Source organism: Hyperolius riggenbachi, chromosome 7 (genome assembly GCF_040937935.1).
Source record: "Hyperolius riggenbachi isolate aHypRig1 chromosome 7, aHypRig1.pri, whole genome shotgun sequence".
NCBI classification, from domain to species: Eukaryota; Metazoa; Chordata; class Amphibia; order Anura; family Hyperoliidae; genus Hyperolius; species Hyperolius riggenbachi.
This window is the reverse complement of record NC_090652.1, coordinates 148,415,211-148,432,514: the sequence shown is the minus strand read 5'-3', so window position 1 is coordinate 148,432,514 and position 17,304 is coordinate 148,415,211. Positions and strand designations below refer to the sequence as shown.

Sequence of the window (17,304 nt, the reverse complement as noted above, 5' to 3'; positions counted from 1 at the left end):
CATAGTGCCTCATCTAGGCATGCGTAGCGAGTCACGCTGGTTGTTTCCCAGCGATACGTCATGAATGACGTTTTTCCTCCTTGTTCGGCTGTACTTCCCTCCCATCCTGGCCGCAAGCCGCGTTCCATCATCACAGGTCAGTGGGTCCTTATGTCGCATCTATTTACACTCTTTAAAGATACTATTCCTAGGTTGCGCAAGCGGCCATCATAAGTTTCATTATTACACATCAGCGCATAGCGCGTATTGCAATACCGGTGTTTAGTGTTTACTCCGGTTCCCATGGCTACAGGGTCATGTAGTTTTCACTGGGGTTACTTCCCATTACCACAGTAGATATAAAAACTCCCATATGCAAGCAGTGACACACTTGACAAAGGCGTGGATACGCCGAAACGCGTCGTGAGTCACTACACAATACCAGAGGGAGGGCTGCCAGTGTCCATCACCATCCGAACACCCGTCCACTGCAGGCCACAGAGGCGGAGTCGGTTGCCACCCTTGGTTGTCTATTGGGCTTCGGCCCATGATATGCTCGTTTATCTTTATTATCTAGTAAGTGTTTTTATGCTTTGCATGTCTTGAGGAATAAATAATTTTAATGCACTACGGAGCGCTCTTTTTTTCTTTTTTTACTACAGTCATTTATCCAGCCAGGACTAAGGAGCTGCTAGTTGTCGCATTTTTGTCATCACATGCCTTGTATGATTAGCACAAGATTGCACATCAATTTCTTGTCAGATGTTGACCTGGCTGGGATTTGAACCGGGGACCCAGCGCTGCAAGGCGACAGCGCTAACCACTACGCCACGGCTTTGCAAACTTGCTGCTGCCCGGACATCCTTTTTTCTTTTGACTACACTAATTTGGTGTTGCTTAAAGGGACTCCGAGCAGTGCAGAAACTATGGAAAGATGCATATCATTTTAAAGCTCTCTTTCTCCTCTTTCCAATGCTATATAAACCGCAGCCCTACACCTTTTAGTTTTCGCTATTTTCGCGATTGAAATTGCCGCGGTTGCGATTTCAATCGCGAAAATAAAGAAAACTAAAAGGCGTAGAGCGACGATTTAGGTGTCGCCAGAAAGAGGAGAAAGAGAGCTTTAAAATGATATCCATCTTTCCATAGTTACTTGTTTTACACAGGACGACACTTTCCCCAGTGTCAGCAGCTCCATTCAGCAGAAAAAGTCGCCCTGTGTAATACAATGTAACTATGATGGATATCATTTTAAAGCTCTCTTTCTCCTCTTTCTGGCGACACCTAAATTGTTGCCCTACGCCTTTTAGTTTTCTTTATTTTCGCGATTGAAATCACGGCCGCGGCAATTTCAATCGCGAAAATAGCAAAAACTAAAAAGCGTAGGGCAGCGGGTTATATATCATTGGAAAGAGGAGAAAGAGAGCTTTAAAATGATATGCATCTTTCCATAGTTTCTGCACTGCTCGGAGTCCCTTTAAATAAGATTTATCACTTTCTAAAACTCTAAATTTGTTATTTTTAGTTAAGTATATCAAGCCTGAGTACACCCCCCCCTCCCGGAACCATCAGAAGTACCCCCTGGGGAACGCGTACCACACGTTGAGAACCTAGGGTCTAGGCTAGGCATTGCTGGGAGGGCAGGGCGGGGCTACATACCAATATACAGCAATATATAGCTATAGGAAGTTCTGATGCTGAAACCAGGAAAATTACTGTAAAGTGTGTATCCTGTAAAATTGACATACGTATGAAATCGCCGCCGGGAGCCTTGGGCGCAGGATACAGCCGGTATATGGCTTATCCTGCTGCTGCACAAATCCCGGCGGCGTTAATTACTATTCCCCTTCCAGGTCCATGTGGATGGTAGGGAATGATGTAATTCAGCTTCCAGCTATTGCTGGAGGCCGAATTACAGTGTTTTAAAAGTAACTTCAGCTCCGTCTTCTGACGACGCCGAAGTTACTCACTGTGCGCTGCTATAGCCATAATTCCTAATACGGTCTATGGTGGCGCCGGCTGTGCCAAAATCTTCTGCGCTGCATTCTACTATACACCACAAACAGTGCTTCTTTAAAGGAAACAAAGCACAATAATAAGAAGACAGTTATAACAGAAAGTACTGCAGACAGTTATAAAAGATTCACTATAATTGGACAGTATGACAGGAGTCACTATGAAGGGGGAAGGGGGGCGTTAATAGGAGCTCTCTTTTTAATATTTTTTGTCAATTTTTACTAATAATTTTCTATTTCTATTGTTTTAATTATGCAGTAAAGGTAAAATACACATTTTCGTTAAATTCAAGGAACTCTGCATAGGAGATTCTGACGGAATCAAGGACTGATTTCCAGTATAGGTCTTTATAACTGCTCTAAAAAATATACTTTATAAGCACTTTTACTATGGCTGTAGTAAGAAGATATGGATTGTGCCCCCATTGTATCACTTACTACATATTTAGGTTTCTTCATGAATAATAGATATAGGGGTTGGTTGTTTTCATGTAGGAAAGATCAAAGAAAAGGTAAAAGCAAGACTGTGTTCCCTTTAGAGGTGATAAATGAAGCCTGTATAACTATTAGTTACAATGAGTTTGTCTCTACTAAACCCACATTCATGCCATTCATCATTTCTAACAAGCATAGCAGATGTTTTCCTACTTAGCCCTACAGCAATAAGTTATTGTTTACTGACTCGCCGTGGGAGAAGGCAATGGAAAATGATTCTTCTGTGTGTAGGTATATTAATAACCTCTTTACTGTAGATTTACTACACTGCTGCATTACATATGAGGGGCATGGATCATTTCACAATCGTCACAAAAACAGAATCACATATCTTTACTTCATATAAGGTGATATTTTCTTTGTCTTGAAGTAACAGACATCCTTGTCACAGTATTTTACAAGTGTCATGAAATATAACTTTTATTCCAGCCATTAAAATATTCATATATTTCTAGAGACTTGGGCCCATATGCAATTAACTGTTTCACCTGAGTTTTCTCCTAGGAGATATTTTTAAAGTTGTAGATAAAATGCCTTTTAAGCCACCAGCAAGCAAGAAAATACTCAAAACTATTTTGATAGTACTTCATTTTTGGTAATTTTTTAATTGAAAAGTGATGGAAAGTTATTTTAAATTGAAGATGTAAAATTATCTTCTAGGAGAAAACTCAAAAAAGTGCATATGGGCCCTTGAGTGCTACTTTTCAGCAAGGACTACCAAGCAAGATCCTGCAGCTTTTGGTAGCCAGGAATTCTGGGCCATACCCCTTCCTATAAGACTCTGTTACAGGGGATGAGCCTGTTAGTTTAGGCCATAGCTCTTTAAAGTGAACCTGAACTCTTGCACAGGACAGAAAGAAAACTTAGAGAAATGCTCACTGTATGTATTTAGCGTGTTTAGCCTGTCTAATTCCCCCTGTCATCTGTGACTAATCACAAGTTATAATGTAATCCCTCTGCTGCGTTAGCTGACTGCCAAGGCAGAGAGGATAATTTGAAAGCACAGGATGTTAACAGTGTGTCTGCTTCCATGTAAGCATGAAGTAGATACACTGCAGGTTTATTGCAGGATTTGTATCAGCTGTAACAAAGAAACGTTTTTCTTTAAAGGTTATTATGCTGGTGCCTATGTTTTAGAGGAGAGGAAGTTCTGAGTTCAGGTCCACTTTAAACAGGAAGCACACTTATTGGATTTGTGCATGTGCCACGCTATCTTTAATGGCCCGCCTGGGTAGCACACATTGTTCTTGTACTACGTTCGTATGTTTTTTTTCCCCACAATTTATATCGGACAGCTTTTTTGCTTTTTCCTGCATATATAAAGACAGATACCTTTTATTTTAACAGTGGCACTGCGAAAGCTGATCAGAGTTTCAGTTTTCCTGGAGTACGACTGTAAAGTAAACTTGTCACTTTGGAAAATCTTTGTAATGAAGCACATACAGACTGTTTTGCCTGAACTATGAACTATTTTACTAAGTACACTAAGGAACATATGCATTTCATTTTTTCTCCTACGTTTCTGCTATGTTCTATTTTCATATTTTCACATCTTATCAATAAAATGCTTTTAACCTCCCTGGCAGTTAATTTTTTTTGCCAAATTGGCAAAAAAACTTTTTTTTTTTAATTTTTTTTTTGTTTCATGTAAAGCTACCAGAGTGGTAGCTACATGAAACACCACTAGAGGGCGCATGTGTCCCTCTAGTGCGATCGTCGCCGGCATCTATAGCAAACAGGGGAACGCGTATACAACGCGTTCCCCTGTTTGGCTTCTCCTGTCGCCATGGCGACGATCGGGATGACGTCATGGACGTCAGCTGACGTCCTGACGTCAGACACCTCCGATCCAGCCCATAGCGCTGCCCGGAACTCATTGGTCCGGGCAGCGCAGGGCTCTGGCGGGGGGGCCCTCTTTCGCCGCTGCGTGCGGCCGATCGCCGCAGAGCGGCGGCGATCAAGCTGTGCGCGCGGCTAGCAAAGTGCTGGCTGCGCGCACAGCAATTTACAGAATAAAAATCGCCCCACCAGGGGCTGAGATCTCCCCCTGCGCGGCATAGCCCGAGCTCAGCTCGGGCTTACCGCCAGGGAGGTTAAGCCACCAGCAAGCAAGAAAATGCTCAGTATAATTTTGACAATACTTATCAACTACTTTTTAAATTGCAGATTGCTGAAAGTTATTTTAAACAGAAGATGAAAAAAACTATTACCTAGGAGAAAACTTGCAAGAAAAGGTGAACTAAATAAGGGCCTAAAATGTATTCATATGTTCCTGAGTTCCTGCATGCAGCAATGTGCCACACTGGACACTGTCAGATTTATTTTCACAGTCCTGGAAGATTAACAACTATCATCACAGCTCTTATGCGTTTGAGTCAGGACAGGAGGATCCATTCCATAGAAGCTATTGTGGAATAGGCAATGCCAGCCAGCATGGTCTTGTTTGCATTTTTCATCTCCTTATCGCTGCCCCAGTACTATTTCCAGCTGAGAAGGGGAATCATACATTCCAGGTCAGCTGAGGATAAGATAAGCTGGTCATAGTCCAAGGAATCCAGTCACACTATCAGTAATGAGCCATGCCCTGCTGGTTATTTGCTTAGTTCACATGGCATCATTTCAAGATAGTAGCACCCACGCAGTGATGTTTGCTTGTGTCAGTGCAAGGTTACTGGGCACAATTTAACCAAATTCTGCCATGACATAGCTAAAGTGAATGTTACGGTATTACTTTTACCGGTTTGTAACTTGCTATTTAAGCGGACCCAAACCAAAAGTTTTTTTAATTCAAAATATTTAGTTGCACCACTCTGACACATACAAAGATAGATAAACACTCCTTCAAGCCTATGAGCATTTCAGTGCATGCTTTTCACTCTTCTCTTTTCATAACTAGAGTTATACAGGTGGCAGCCATTAGCAATTCCTCCATTGCCGGACACCACCTACTCCACCAGTTTGCCGGATTCTGTCCCGGCAATATGAAAGGAAGGGAGGGGTTCCTCCAATAAATGTAAAATATTTTATATTTGTCATCATGCAGCTGAAAAAAAGCCTGCTATTTATTATTATAATTTAGAAAATAGATTTTATTTCTGAAAACTTGTATTTTTAATTTGGGTCCACTTTAAATACACCTGAAGTGAGAGGAATATGGAGGCTGCCGTATTTATTTCCATATAAGCATTTCAGATTGCCTGGCTGTGCTGATGATTCTCTCCCTCTAATATTTTTTGCCTTATACCCTGAACAAGCATGCAGATCAGATGTTTGAATTAAAGGACCACTCCAACAAAAAAGTAGGCAGTTAAAACCTGAGAATCCCCCATGAGGAAATAGCCTAGTCCAAAACCTGCCAGTTCTGTCTGACTTTAACTGCCTAGTTTTTTTCGCTGGAGTGGTCCTTTAAAGTGTAACTGTCAGGCATAAAATCAAAAATCAATTTATTTTTATCTGGTAAACAAGTAATAAGGATGCTAACCAGGCAATCCAAAAGTTAAAAATCACTCTTAGTTTTCTTATCCATAAAACAACACTCCCCAGTCTCCCTGGCTCTTATTTGGTACATCTGCCGCACAAAGGAAGTTGCAGGGCATGCTGGGTTTTCCTTTTTTGCTTCTCTACTTTCCCCTCGGACATAACTAATGAAGCCTGAGTGGCTGTAGCCTCTCCCCCCCCCCCCCCGCTTTTCCCCTCCAACATCTCTGTTCCTCTCTGGCCATTATTTCTCATGCTGAGACAATGCACCTTCTATTGCAGAGCTGGGTGGGAGTGCCTGAAGACTGGGACGAGGGTGGGCAATGCTTACACAATCAGGCAAAGGAGAGTAAGGGAGAAAATGACATCAGGATTGACTTTAAAATAGACAGTTAAGATGAAGAATCCTAAGAATGATTTTCTCTTTTTTTTTATTACTATAGAAAAATCACTAAAATCAAAACGTGGACAGTGCATATATGTTACATTATGTATATGTTGCATACATATGTTTTGTAAGTAGAGCAAGTATTTATCTACTTACATGTGTGTTTTTTCTGAGATAGTATTGCTGACAGCTTCTCTTTAAAAGTGACTTGATTTGCCGCATTTTTGTTTCAGGTGATTCAGACAATACTGATGCATGAAAGATCAGCAGGTAACTGGTATTGTTTTAAAGGAAATAAATATGGCAGCCTCCATATCCCTCTCACTTCAGATGTCCTTTAAAGAAGCAGGATTGCTTCAAAGATGTAATCTGCCCTTTTAAAAGTTTAATAAGGACATGTTAAGCAGATGGTGAGAAAACTTCTTCTTAAATAAATTCCTGCAAGATGGAATTTTCCTGAACTCCAAAAAATCGTGGCAAGGCTATTATGGATACAGTGATCTCATCCAAGAGATATGAAGACATGAGTACAGATACGCTGTATCAACAAAGCAAAATCAGGGCATCTGTATTACACATGATATTTCTGCCTCTGCATTCCAAAGATAATAATAGTCAAGAAAAAAGAAACGTTTACTCTGTAGAAAATGGTCTCATTCAGCGTTGCCTTTATTAATTGTATTTTTACCATAAACACACATTGGTCAATAAAGCAACACTAATAAATATATTTATTAAGTATTCAAGCAGAATTCCTGTAAAGATAGAGAATTGTATTGGAAGTCACCAGTTTTAACATGCAATTAAAATATACTGTTAAAATTCACATGTTCTAACAATGCATTATTACACCTAATGCTGGGCTTACATGGCTCTTTTTTGCCGCTCGATTCTCCTGTTCGATTGTTTCGCTGCTCGATTCCGCAGTCAATTCTCTTATCTTCAGCTTTCTTCTTATCTTTTCCCATTCACTGCTATCTGGAATCAAGCGGCGAAACGATCAAGTGGGACATCGGCTATGTCGGAAATTATCTGTCAAGCCATTTTAATGGCTCAAAAACGAGCCGTGTATGCCCAGCATTACATGGCCTTTTTAAACAATGCAATCCAACAACTAGTCCATGTAGAGCCTTTAGGGCAAGCTCAATCTTAAAGGCCGTGTTTTAAATATTGACAGCCAATCACATTATGTGGTCCTGATAGATCTGCCAGGAGCTGGCTGTGTTCAGGTGTAATTTCTGTTACAATGTAGGCTAAAATGTTGATTTCTTCCAAAATATGGTTAGGTGACACCAGAACTGTCATCTTAACATCATTTCTAAACTGGTGCCACTGGTAGTTAGAAGATGCTAAGAAAGGACTAAAGATGAATGAAGAAACAGTTATGAAAGTGAAAATACAGTCTGGTATGTTAATACATTAAAAAAAGCATTGTCTCCCAAATCCTTACGGCCTATATAGTTGTCTTATCAGCCTTTGTCACAATGTTAAGTTGCATATATAAAACCAATAATACAGCAAGGTAGCATAGTGGAAAGCACTCTTGCCTTGCAGCACTGAGTCCACGCCACACCGTGACCAGACTTAGCCCTCACAAGCACAAAGGGGGTAAGGGGTGCACAGGAGTGTATAAAACTGAGTTAAAAACAAATAAAAGAAGAAAAAGGTGAGGTGGCTTACCTCAATAATGACAAATTCATATATGTAAATATGATGAATTTTTAATAAGCACAGTCAGTGTGTTTTGTGGGTCTCTGCCCACTTCTACAGGCCAAATAAAGTGCAGAAGGCTTTCAAAAGCTAGGTGCAGAAAGCCTTCCTCAGGCACTTTATTTGGCCTGAAGAAGTGGGCTGAGACCTACGAAATGCATTGCCTGTATTTATTAAAAATCCATTATATTTATATATAATGAATTTGTCATTATTGAGGCAACCTCCCCCCCCCCCCTCCTTTTCTATTTGACTTGTTTTTAACTTAATTTTATACACTCCTGGGCACCTCTTACCCCCTTTATGTTGCCCCTAAATTAGCCCTAGACTACAATGGACATATGACTATAGGAGAGATTACAGTATATTGTGAGCTCCTCTGAGGGACAACTATTGTCAACACTATATACTCCCTAAGTTCTGCAGAAGATGTCAGCACTATAAATACTAACAAATAACAATACTCGCAGATTACTGCAGCCATATTGCATAGTTATGTTATGTCCTGTTTAGTCTGAGATCTGTAACTGAGAGAAAAAAATACATTCTGTTTCTTACAATCAATGTTGCTGTCATCCAGATAAGCTCCCTGCTCCATGCGCTGTTCAAACAGGCTTATCTCTTGTTGGCCCCTATTCAATTAACTTTCCTCCTGAGTTTTCTCACAGGAGATGTTTTCAAATGTCATCAATAAAATGCTATTAAGACCCTAGGAAGCAAGAAAATACTCCAAAAAGTTAGATGTTAGTTTTTAATCAACTTTTTTAGTACTTTTTGAAATGCCAGGTAATGAAAAGTAGTTAGCAGGTAAGATGACAAATTATCTCCTTAAGAAGACTCAGGAGGAAAGTTCATTGAATAAGGGCCATTTTGTCTCCAACCAAGGAAAAATCTTCTGTTAGCAGGAGAGCTGTGAGTGGCAGAATTAGGCCTTTGAGGCAGTCATGTGATAAGGCACCAAGAGACAGTGAAAGCAAATTGTATTAATCATTTCAGGCACTTTTTAAAAAACTGATTTTCTTAGTAGTTATAATAGTGTACACAATTTATTGAAGTAGACCTTGTTCAAAGGTTTGTATTTTAGTCGTTTAACACTGCATGATAGTTTTAGTCTTGCCTTAGATTATACTTTATAGGTGAAGTTCAGACATGAGGCTTAGGTGTATCTGAACTATAGATATTTGTTTTAAGTAAAGATTATTTATATTTTGTGCTATATGCTACCTTTGCTTTGTCACTGTGAAGGGCCATTTTTCAGATATTACCACTTCCTTTCTGTAGTTGTGCTGCCAGTCTATAGGCAGGAAGTGGGAATATCTGGGGAACGTGACCTTGTGTGGGAACTTTGCATTATTTTAAGTTCCACACACAAAAAATACTGAATAATGAATTGGACATGGACAATTATTTCAAAATTACCATTCAAAAGAATGTGAAAGGAGCACATCCTGTAGTATAGGGAAGAGCTGAGCTGAGGAATGCAGGAGTGACTTTATATTTGTGAGGGAGGTTAGTGGACCTGAACTCAGAATGTCCTATCGGCTCTAAAATATACATAACAGCATAATAACCTTCACACAAAATAACATTTCTTTGTTAGAGCTGATACAAACCCGAAAATAAATATGCACTATTTCTACTTCCTGATTCATGGAAGCAGACATATTGTTAACAGCCTGTGCTTTCAAATGAGCTTATCTGCCATCTCTGCCATGGCAGTCATGTGACACAGGGAGAGTTCAAATTAAATTGACACAAAATGAGAGGGAATTAAGCTAAACTCTCTAAATCAGGGATGATTTAGGGAAGGGTCAAACTGGTCCTTTGAGGGCCGAGGTCCTCACACATTTTTGACACAGCTCAAAGTAATTGATGAGTCTGAATCAGGAAAGGTGTGGTCCATCGGGTAGAACACATTTCTCGCTTTCTCAGTCTATCCTAAACACTGGCATAGATCTGGCCCTCCAGGCCTGGAGTTCGACACCTATGCTCTAAATACATACAGGGTGCATTTCTCTATGTTTTCCTTCTGTCCTGTGCAAGAGTTCAGGGCCACTTTAAATTGAAAGAAGAACTGTATCAAAAGTGTCTTCATTGTGTGTTTTATGCAACCAATGATTAGCCTAAAGGTGGCCATACATCTAGCGATTTAGCTGTATGATCGACCATTTGATTTGATAATTTTATAGAATGAAAAGAGAATCGAGTTGTTACAGAGGTCCCAAGCGATGAAAAGTGGCTAATTTCATGTTGAATCGACCAGCTTAGTCGATCGAGCAGGATGCAAGATATCGGTTAATCGTACAGGAATCGGCTACTGTTCACATCATTGGATCAACTCTCAATCGATTTTTGTATTCAGAGCTTGGAGACACAACATCGGTCAGATCAATTAGTGAAGGTGAATCGCATAGGATATCACTTGTAGTGTGTGGGTCACTAGTTGATCGACTTTCGATCAACTATACTGAAGTCGTTTACCCAATAAAGTCGATCACTTTGTCAATTGAATCAGTATTGCTGCATGTATGGCTACCTTAAAACTATAATAAGCTACATGTCTGCTATTCAGGACCTTTGGATCATACAAATTAGAGAATTAGAGATTTTCTGCAGATTTCAAATTTTTTTTCTAGGAACTTTTGAATATCTAGTACAATTTGTAAGTCATGTGCACCGTAAATAATATAACTTAACATCTGTTTGGAAAAACAATCCATCCTAGAGACTCCAACTTTCTACACAGTTTCATTTTCAAAAGATACTCAATATCTTAAATAAGGTTTTACAATGTGTTACAAAGACATAACTAACCACCATTTCTCAACATTGCCATCAGCTGGCTCAGGTCTCCTCTGGGCTCCTGGCCTCGTTTCTTGTTTTCAAGATTCAGCCTAAGGAACATCTGTAATAAGGTCACTTCTTGGCCAGTCACAGGATCATGAAGAGCCGGGCATGTGGGATTGCAGTGCGGCCAGTGACAGTTATCTATTAAGTGAAAGGGACATCCACGGATGAACGTTTTTTGGCCCCTCCGCTCTTGTAGGCTCTTCTCCCAGCATTGCAGAGCTCGAGCTAAAGTCACTCCTTTCACTTGGAATTGTAGCCAATTGCTGTTAAAGACAAATATATTATTTGTATAGATTCTTTTAGTTTCTTTACTTAAAGAAATACTATCAATACCCAAGTTTTCTAAAATGGCATGAACAAATACTGTCTAAGTAGCTGTGTAAACATTTTCCTACTTTTCAATTTAAATATCAGAGGCAAAAGCTTTAACTTATTGAGGGTAGAATTTAGCTATATTGGGACAAATCAATTGCAGGCCCCCCGGCTGTCGTGCGAACCAGTGTTTGGGACAAATCAATTGCAGAAGGGGTGTCTGCTTCGATGCACATCCAGTGTTGCATATAAGACTACAGAGTATTTTTCTCTGAAAGCAAAAACAGTATCAAAAGCTGTGACAATTACAAATGTTAAGAAGTTACTTTTCCTCTGCTCTCTTCAGACACTTCAGTCAGAAACACAGGACACAGAAGCTGCAGCTGTAGTGAGCTTTCTCTCACACACAGAGTTACACACAGGGTTAACTGATCAAGTGTTAGGGGAATTTCCCCTCTCCTCATGGCTCATTCTGCCATCAGTAAAATGTGAAAGTATTTTGATAACAGTAAACAAAGAGGTTGCCTGTGAAATGTATACACCAGTACTTAGCAGCACTTCCCAAACAATTCCTAACTCAATTGAAAAAAAATATCAATCGATAGTGTTCCTTTAATTATTAATTCTATTTTTAGTGTTTTTTATGGATTATTATTTGTATGGATGTTAATTTTCCTAAATCACCGGTGGCTTTTTAAAATCTCTTGAAAAAAATCAAGATCCTTTTTTTTCTGACTTTTCAGATTTTCTATTCCCTGCTGTAGGTAGAAAGTATAATATCTTGCTGAATGAAGCAGGTATTTTAGGTTTGGTGCGGCGCGTGCCTGAAAATGTGGGCCCCCGGAGACGGGGATTGCGGCTATGGACAGCAGTGATGCTAAGGCACCCAATGCGAAGATTGCAGCGATGGATAGCAGCTACTACGGTGGTGGTACTTCGGCTCAAATCTGGGTGTACAGAGGAGCTAGTAGGGTGCCTGGGCACTGAGCAGGCTGCACGCATCAGTTTGTGGGCTAAAGGGGTTGAGGAGGTCACATATTTAATACTATTATGGGGGCTTCTCTGAGGACTTTTCTAACTACAAAATATGCTCTTAAATCATATATTTAAGAACAACCAACTACTAAGCATTGGCTGGGTATGTCCACTCTCCTTACCTTGCTGTAATGAGTGTATGGGAGAAGCAGGCTGGGGCAAATACTGCCCTGTAAATAGAAGAGATAAATAAGGTTAGGTAAATAGTCAAGTAAACATTTCACTACTGATTTAACAAATAACCCAAAGAAACAAAGACTGGAAAAATGTAGACATATTTTACAAGAAAACTCAGAAAAAAATAATTTGGCAACCATATGGCATTGTTAAATTACTTAAATGGCTATGGTAACTAAGCAGGATGTCTGATAACAGTTTTATGAAGGAGGAATTGCTTTACATTGTTACTATTCAAACTTTTGATGTTGAATAACTTGTCTTCCTCTCACCTTCCTGACACTACAGTAGAAAGTTACAAGGGCTACAAGTTCTCTGACAGCAAATAACCATGACATGGGGTTCTACTTATCTGATTCTGACTATTTTTACCTGTCCAGCCCTTGAAAATGTCACTGTGTAACAATTTGTTGTTGTTTTTTTCTATATGCAGGATTTAGCTTTTAAACTGTGAAAAAATGTAGTTCTTTGCTCAACTACAGTGTTCAAGATTTGTTCCATAGTGTTTCTAGCTGGAACTGATAGGAGTGTCAAAGTTTGCAGCAAATTAATGAATTAGTGCAGGTAGGTAACGTGAAAGGGGAGATGACCAAGCTCTAGTTATCTAGCAAGAAGTGTGTTAAATGTTACCAGATTTGGTCCAAATGGCCTTTAGGACCTCTGCAAGGGATCATTTTGAGTGCAGTGTATCAGAGCTGCCTGATGATAAAGAGGGTGACGTAATAATTGAGAAGAAATTGTCTGCTATCTGTACAGGAAAGGATTGTGTATAAAGATTCTGGAGGAAAGAGAAAAAAAATCTCTGTGATGGCTTTGAGGGACTGGCAGTAACTGTACCCGTAACTTTATGAATTTTGTGGGTGGGCATAGTGGGGGGGGGGTCTATTTTTAAGTCCATTAGCTAACATAGGGACTTGGTGGTATAGTAATAAAATTGCCTGAGTTGTTTTTTCAACCTGTTTACTTAGAAGAAGGTCTAATTCAGTTCTCGCCTTAGGCCCAGTGTTCTCCCCAGGATCAATCAGCCGGGCGGAGTGCCCGGGTAAGTTTAATTACCGCCCGGCTGATGAGACTGCATGCCCCGTTGTCTCAGAGCCCAAGTACAATAAGTTACTGCCCGGCTGATAAATCTGCGTGTCCTGTCATCGCGAGCCGCAATTGCCGGCTGTCAGATGCGCTGCTTCCCCTCTACACTCGAGATCTCGCGCTTCCCGGCGAGCTCGTGCTTTGATAGGCTTAGCAAATAAGAGGCGTGGCTAGCGCTAGCCGCCTTCTGCAGCAGAGCCGTGTGCCGCTTGTATGTCTGTGAGAGCTCAGAGCTGTGCAGGGACATGTGTGGAGAGAGAGGCATGTGCGCAGCTCACTGACGGATGAATCCGTCTTGCTCCATATGCAGGCAATGATATATATATATATATATATCCGGCCCGCAGTGGTTGGCAGCGCGGCGCTGGCTCGCAGAGGTGGATGGTGTGCTCCGGGTGATCAGCAGGGCTGTGTCCTGTCTCGCAGGTACTGAAGCTCGGGGAGACCTGTGGGGAACAGCCGAGGATCAATGTGAGGAGCAATCTGCTGCCATGCTATCTGAGAGGGAGGGAAGGAGAGGGGCCTACCTACCCACCCCACTAGTCTGACCTACCTAGCCACCCCACTAGCGACTAGTCTGACCTACCTACCCACCCCACTAGCCTGACCTACCTACCCACCCCACTAGCCTGACCTACCTACCCACCCCACTAGTCTGACTTTCCTACCCACCCCACTAGTCTGACCTACCTACCCACCCCACTAGCCACTAGTCTGACCTACCTGCCCACCCCACTAGCCACTAGTCTGACCTACCTACCCACCCCACTAGCCTGACCTACCTACCCACCCCACTAGTCTGACCTACCTACCCACCCCACTAGCCTGACCTACCTACCCACCCCACTAGCCACTAGTCTGATCTACCTACCCACCCCACTAGCCACTAGTCTGACCTACCTACCCTCCCCACTAGTCTGACTTTCCTACCCACCCCACTAGTCTGACCTACCTGCCCACCCCACTAGCCACTAGTCTGACCTACCTGCCCACCCCACTAGCCACTAGTCTGACCTACCTGCCCACCCCACTAGCCACTAGTCTGACCTACCTACCCACCCCACTAGTCTGACCTACCTATCCACCCCACTAGCCACTAGTCTGACCTACCTACCCACCCCACTAGCCACTAGTCTGACCTACCTACCCACCCCACTAGTCTGACCTACCTACCCACCCCACTAGCCACTAGTCTGACCTACCTAGCCACCCCACTAGCCTGACCTACCTACCCACCCCACTAGCCACTAGTCTGACCTACCTAGCCACCCCACTAGCCACTAGTCTGACCTACCTAACCACTCACCCACCACACTAGCCACCAGCCTGACCGACTTACCCTCCCACTCACCCCACTAGCCTGACTTACTTACCCACCCACCCACTCTACTAGCCACCAGCTTGACCCACTTACCCACCCACCCCACTAGCCACCAACCTGAACTACTTACCCACCCACCCCACCAGCCTGAACTACTTACCCACCCACCTCACTAGCCACCAGCCTGAACTACTTACCCACCCATCCCACTACTAGCCTGACCTACCTACCCACCCCACTAGCCTCCAGCCTGACCTAGTAACCCTCCCACCCCACTAGCCTGACCTAGTAACCCTCCCACCCCACTAGCCACCAGCCTGACCTACACCTCACTAGCCTGACCTACTTACCCACCCACCTCACTAGCCACAGCTTGACCTACTTACCTCCACTACATTACAGTTGGCTACGCCCATGTAATGGTTCCACCCATTTTCCAGCACGTCATGGCCACGCCCATTTTACCCCACCCGGCTACTTTTTCATGCCACCCGGCTGAAAAAAATTTCTGGGGAGAACACTGAGCCCATTTGCAATTCAGTTTTTTCATCTTCGAATTATAATAACTTTTTATCACTTCGCAATGGAAAAAGTACCAAAAAGTAGGTAAAAAGGTACTATCAGAATTATTTTGAGTATTTGTTTGCTTGCTGGTGGTTTAAAGGCATTTTATTGAAAAGGTTAAAAATATCACCAAGGACAAAGCTCAGGTGAAAAAGTGAATGGCATATGGGCCCTATTCTTTAAATAAAGTGTGCTGAAAATAAGTAACACAAGCGAGCACAGTCATATAGCAACAGTACTCCAAATTATGAACAGGTAACAAGGCTGAAACAAAACAAAAAAGATTTTGAGTTTACTGTAAATTTTGAATAATGTAGCTGGCTGCAAACTGTAATGGAAAAATATGTTTTTTTAACAAATGAAATGGCAGAAACATTTGCGCAGCACCGATTTATATTTATGGCAGTAAAGTGTAGTTAGGGAAAACAGGATGTTGTAAAAATGATAAACCTTTTAATAGTTAATTGAAATAGTTTCATAAACATTCATGGAACTAGTCTCCTTCTTCAAGGATTGGAGTAATAATAGTAATTATAATGGGCGCTATAATTAAATCTTCTGTTCTTTTATCTCAAGCAGAAAAAGGGACTCAGTACAAGTAAGAAATTGTGACTAAAAGTTCGATTGTGTCAGTTCAAATAAGAATAATATGATTTTCAAATGAAGGCTACAGTTGGAATCTTTGGAATAAAGTATGTAACTTCAGTAACTTGTACATGTATAAATGTATTTATCATAATGCTTATTCTGTTATTCTACCTACAATTGCATTGGACTTAGCATTGGGGTTGCTTTTGTTTTTTATTTATAGCTAAGCTTTTGTTGTCATACACATCATCTGTGTCTGATCTGTGCTAGATTTGCTATGGCCAGCTGTCACACAATGGGTGAATACCAGAAATAATTGACTTTAATACTTTACTATAGGAACAGGCTTAAGTCTTACGGGACTTCACGCAATGACTTCTTAAGTTCTCGTCCAATGATCTGTATGCTGTTCCACTGATTTGCTGTCATGAATTGGAAATCCGGTTGGATGTTTTCTATTCTTAGCTGTTCCACATCATAGAGCCACTGAACCACAAAGATCGGAGCTGAAATCCAATAACATAGATAATCACAAACAAAAGGTACAAAGTATTATAATGAGAAAAAACTTTTGTTGAGGAAAACTCAGCGCTTCCAGTTTGGCACTATAGCTATACAGTATATAAATAGAAAGAATTAGAGGCAAACACTATTTCAACTTGCTTACTTTATTTTTATGTGCATAAAAATTCCAATAATTCCATTGTGCTTCCAACAGAACCTGGGAAATTCAAAAACAGTGTCAGAGCTTGCAACCAGCGAATGGGGAGTATTAGAGCTTGCTGCCAACCAATGGGGAGTATCAGAGCTTGCAGCCAGCCTATGGGGAGTATCAGAGCTTGCTGCCAGCCAATGGGGTGTATCAGAGCTTGCAGCCAGCCAATTGGGGAGTGTCAGAGCTTGCAGCCAGCCAGTGGGAAGTGTCAGAGCTTGCAGCCAGCCAATGGGGAGTACTGGAGCTTGCTGCCAGACAATGGGGTGTATCAGAGCTTGCAGCCAGCCAATTGGGGAGTGTCAGAGCTTGCAGCCAGCCAGTGGGAAGTGTCAGAGCTTGCAGCCAGCCAATGGGGAGTACTAGAGCTTGCTGCCAGACAATGGGGAGTATCAGAGCTTGCTGCCAGCCAATGGGGAGTGTCAGAGCTTGCTGCCAGCCAATGGGGAGTATCAGAGCTTGCAGCCAGCCAATGTGAAGTATCAGAGCTTGCAGCCAGCCACTGAGGAGTGTCAGAGTTTGCTGCCAGCCAATAGGGAGTGTCACAACTTTCAGAATTTGCTGCTATTGACTGGCAGCAAATTCTGAAACCTGG

At 41.7% G+C, this 17,304-nt stretch overlaps 1 protein-coding gene across 3 annotated transcripts in view; it reads right to left on the bottom strand.

Annotated features, from left to right (window-relative positions):
- Positions 1 to 17,304, bottom strand: part of ITPRIPL2 (ITPRIP like 2) — a 236,575-nt gene that overhangs the window by 48,940 nt on the left and 170,331 nt on the right. For all 3 annotated transcript variants that reach the window (XM_068244754.1, XM_068244755.1, XM_068244756.1), the window contains 3 exons: positions 16,356 to 16,503; positions 12,384 to 12,431; positions 10,879 to 11,177 (listed from right to left, as the gene is read on the bottom strand). In XM_068244754.1, coding sequence (XP_068100855.1) covers positions 10,879 to 11,177; positions 12,384 to 12,431; positions 16,356 to 16,503 — 495 coding nt within the window. The remainder of the gene's footprint in view (positions 1 to 10,878; positions 11,178 to 12,383; positions 12,432 to 16,355; positions 16,504 to 17,304) is intronic.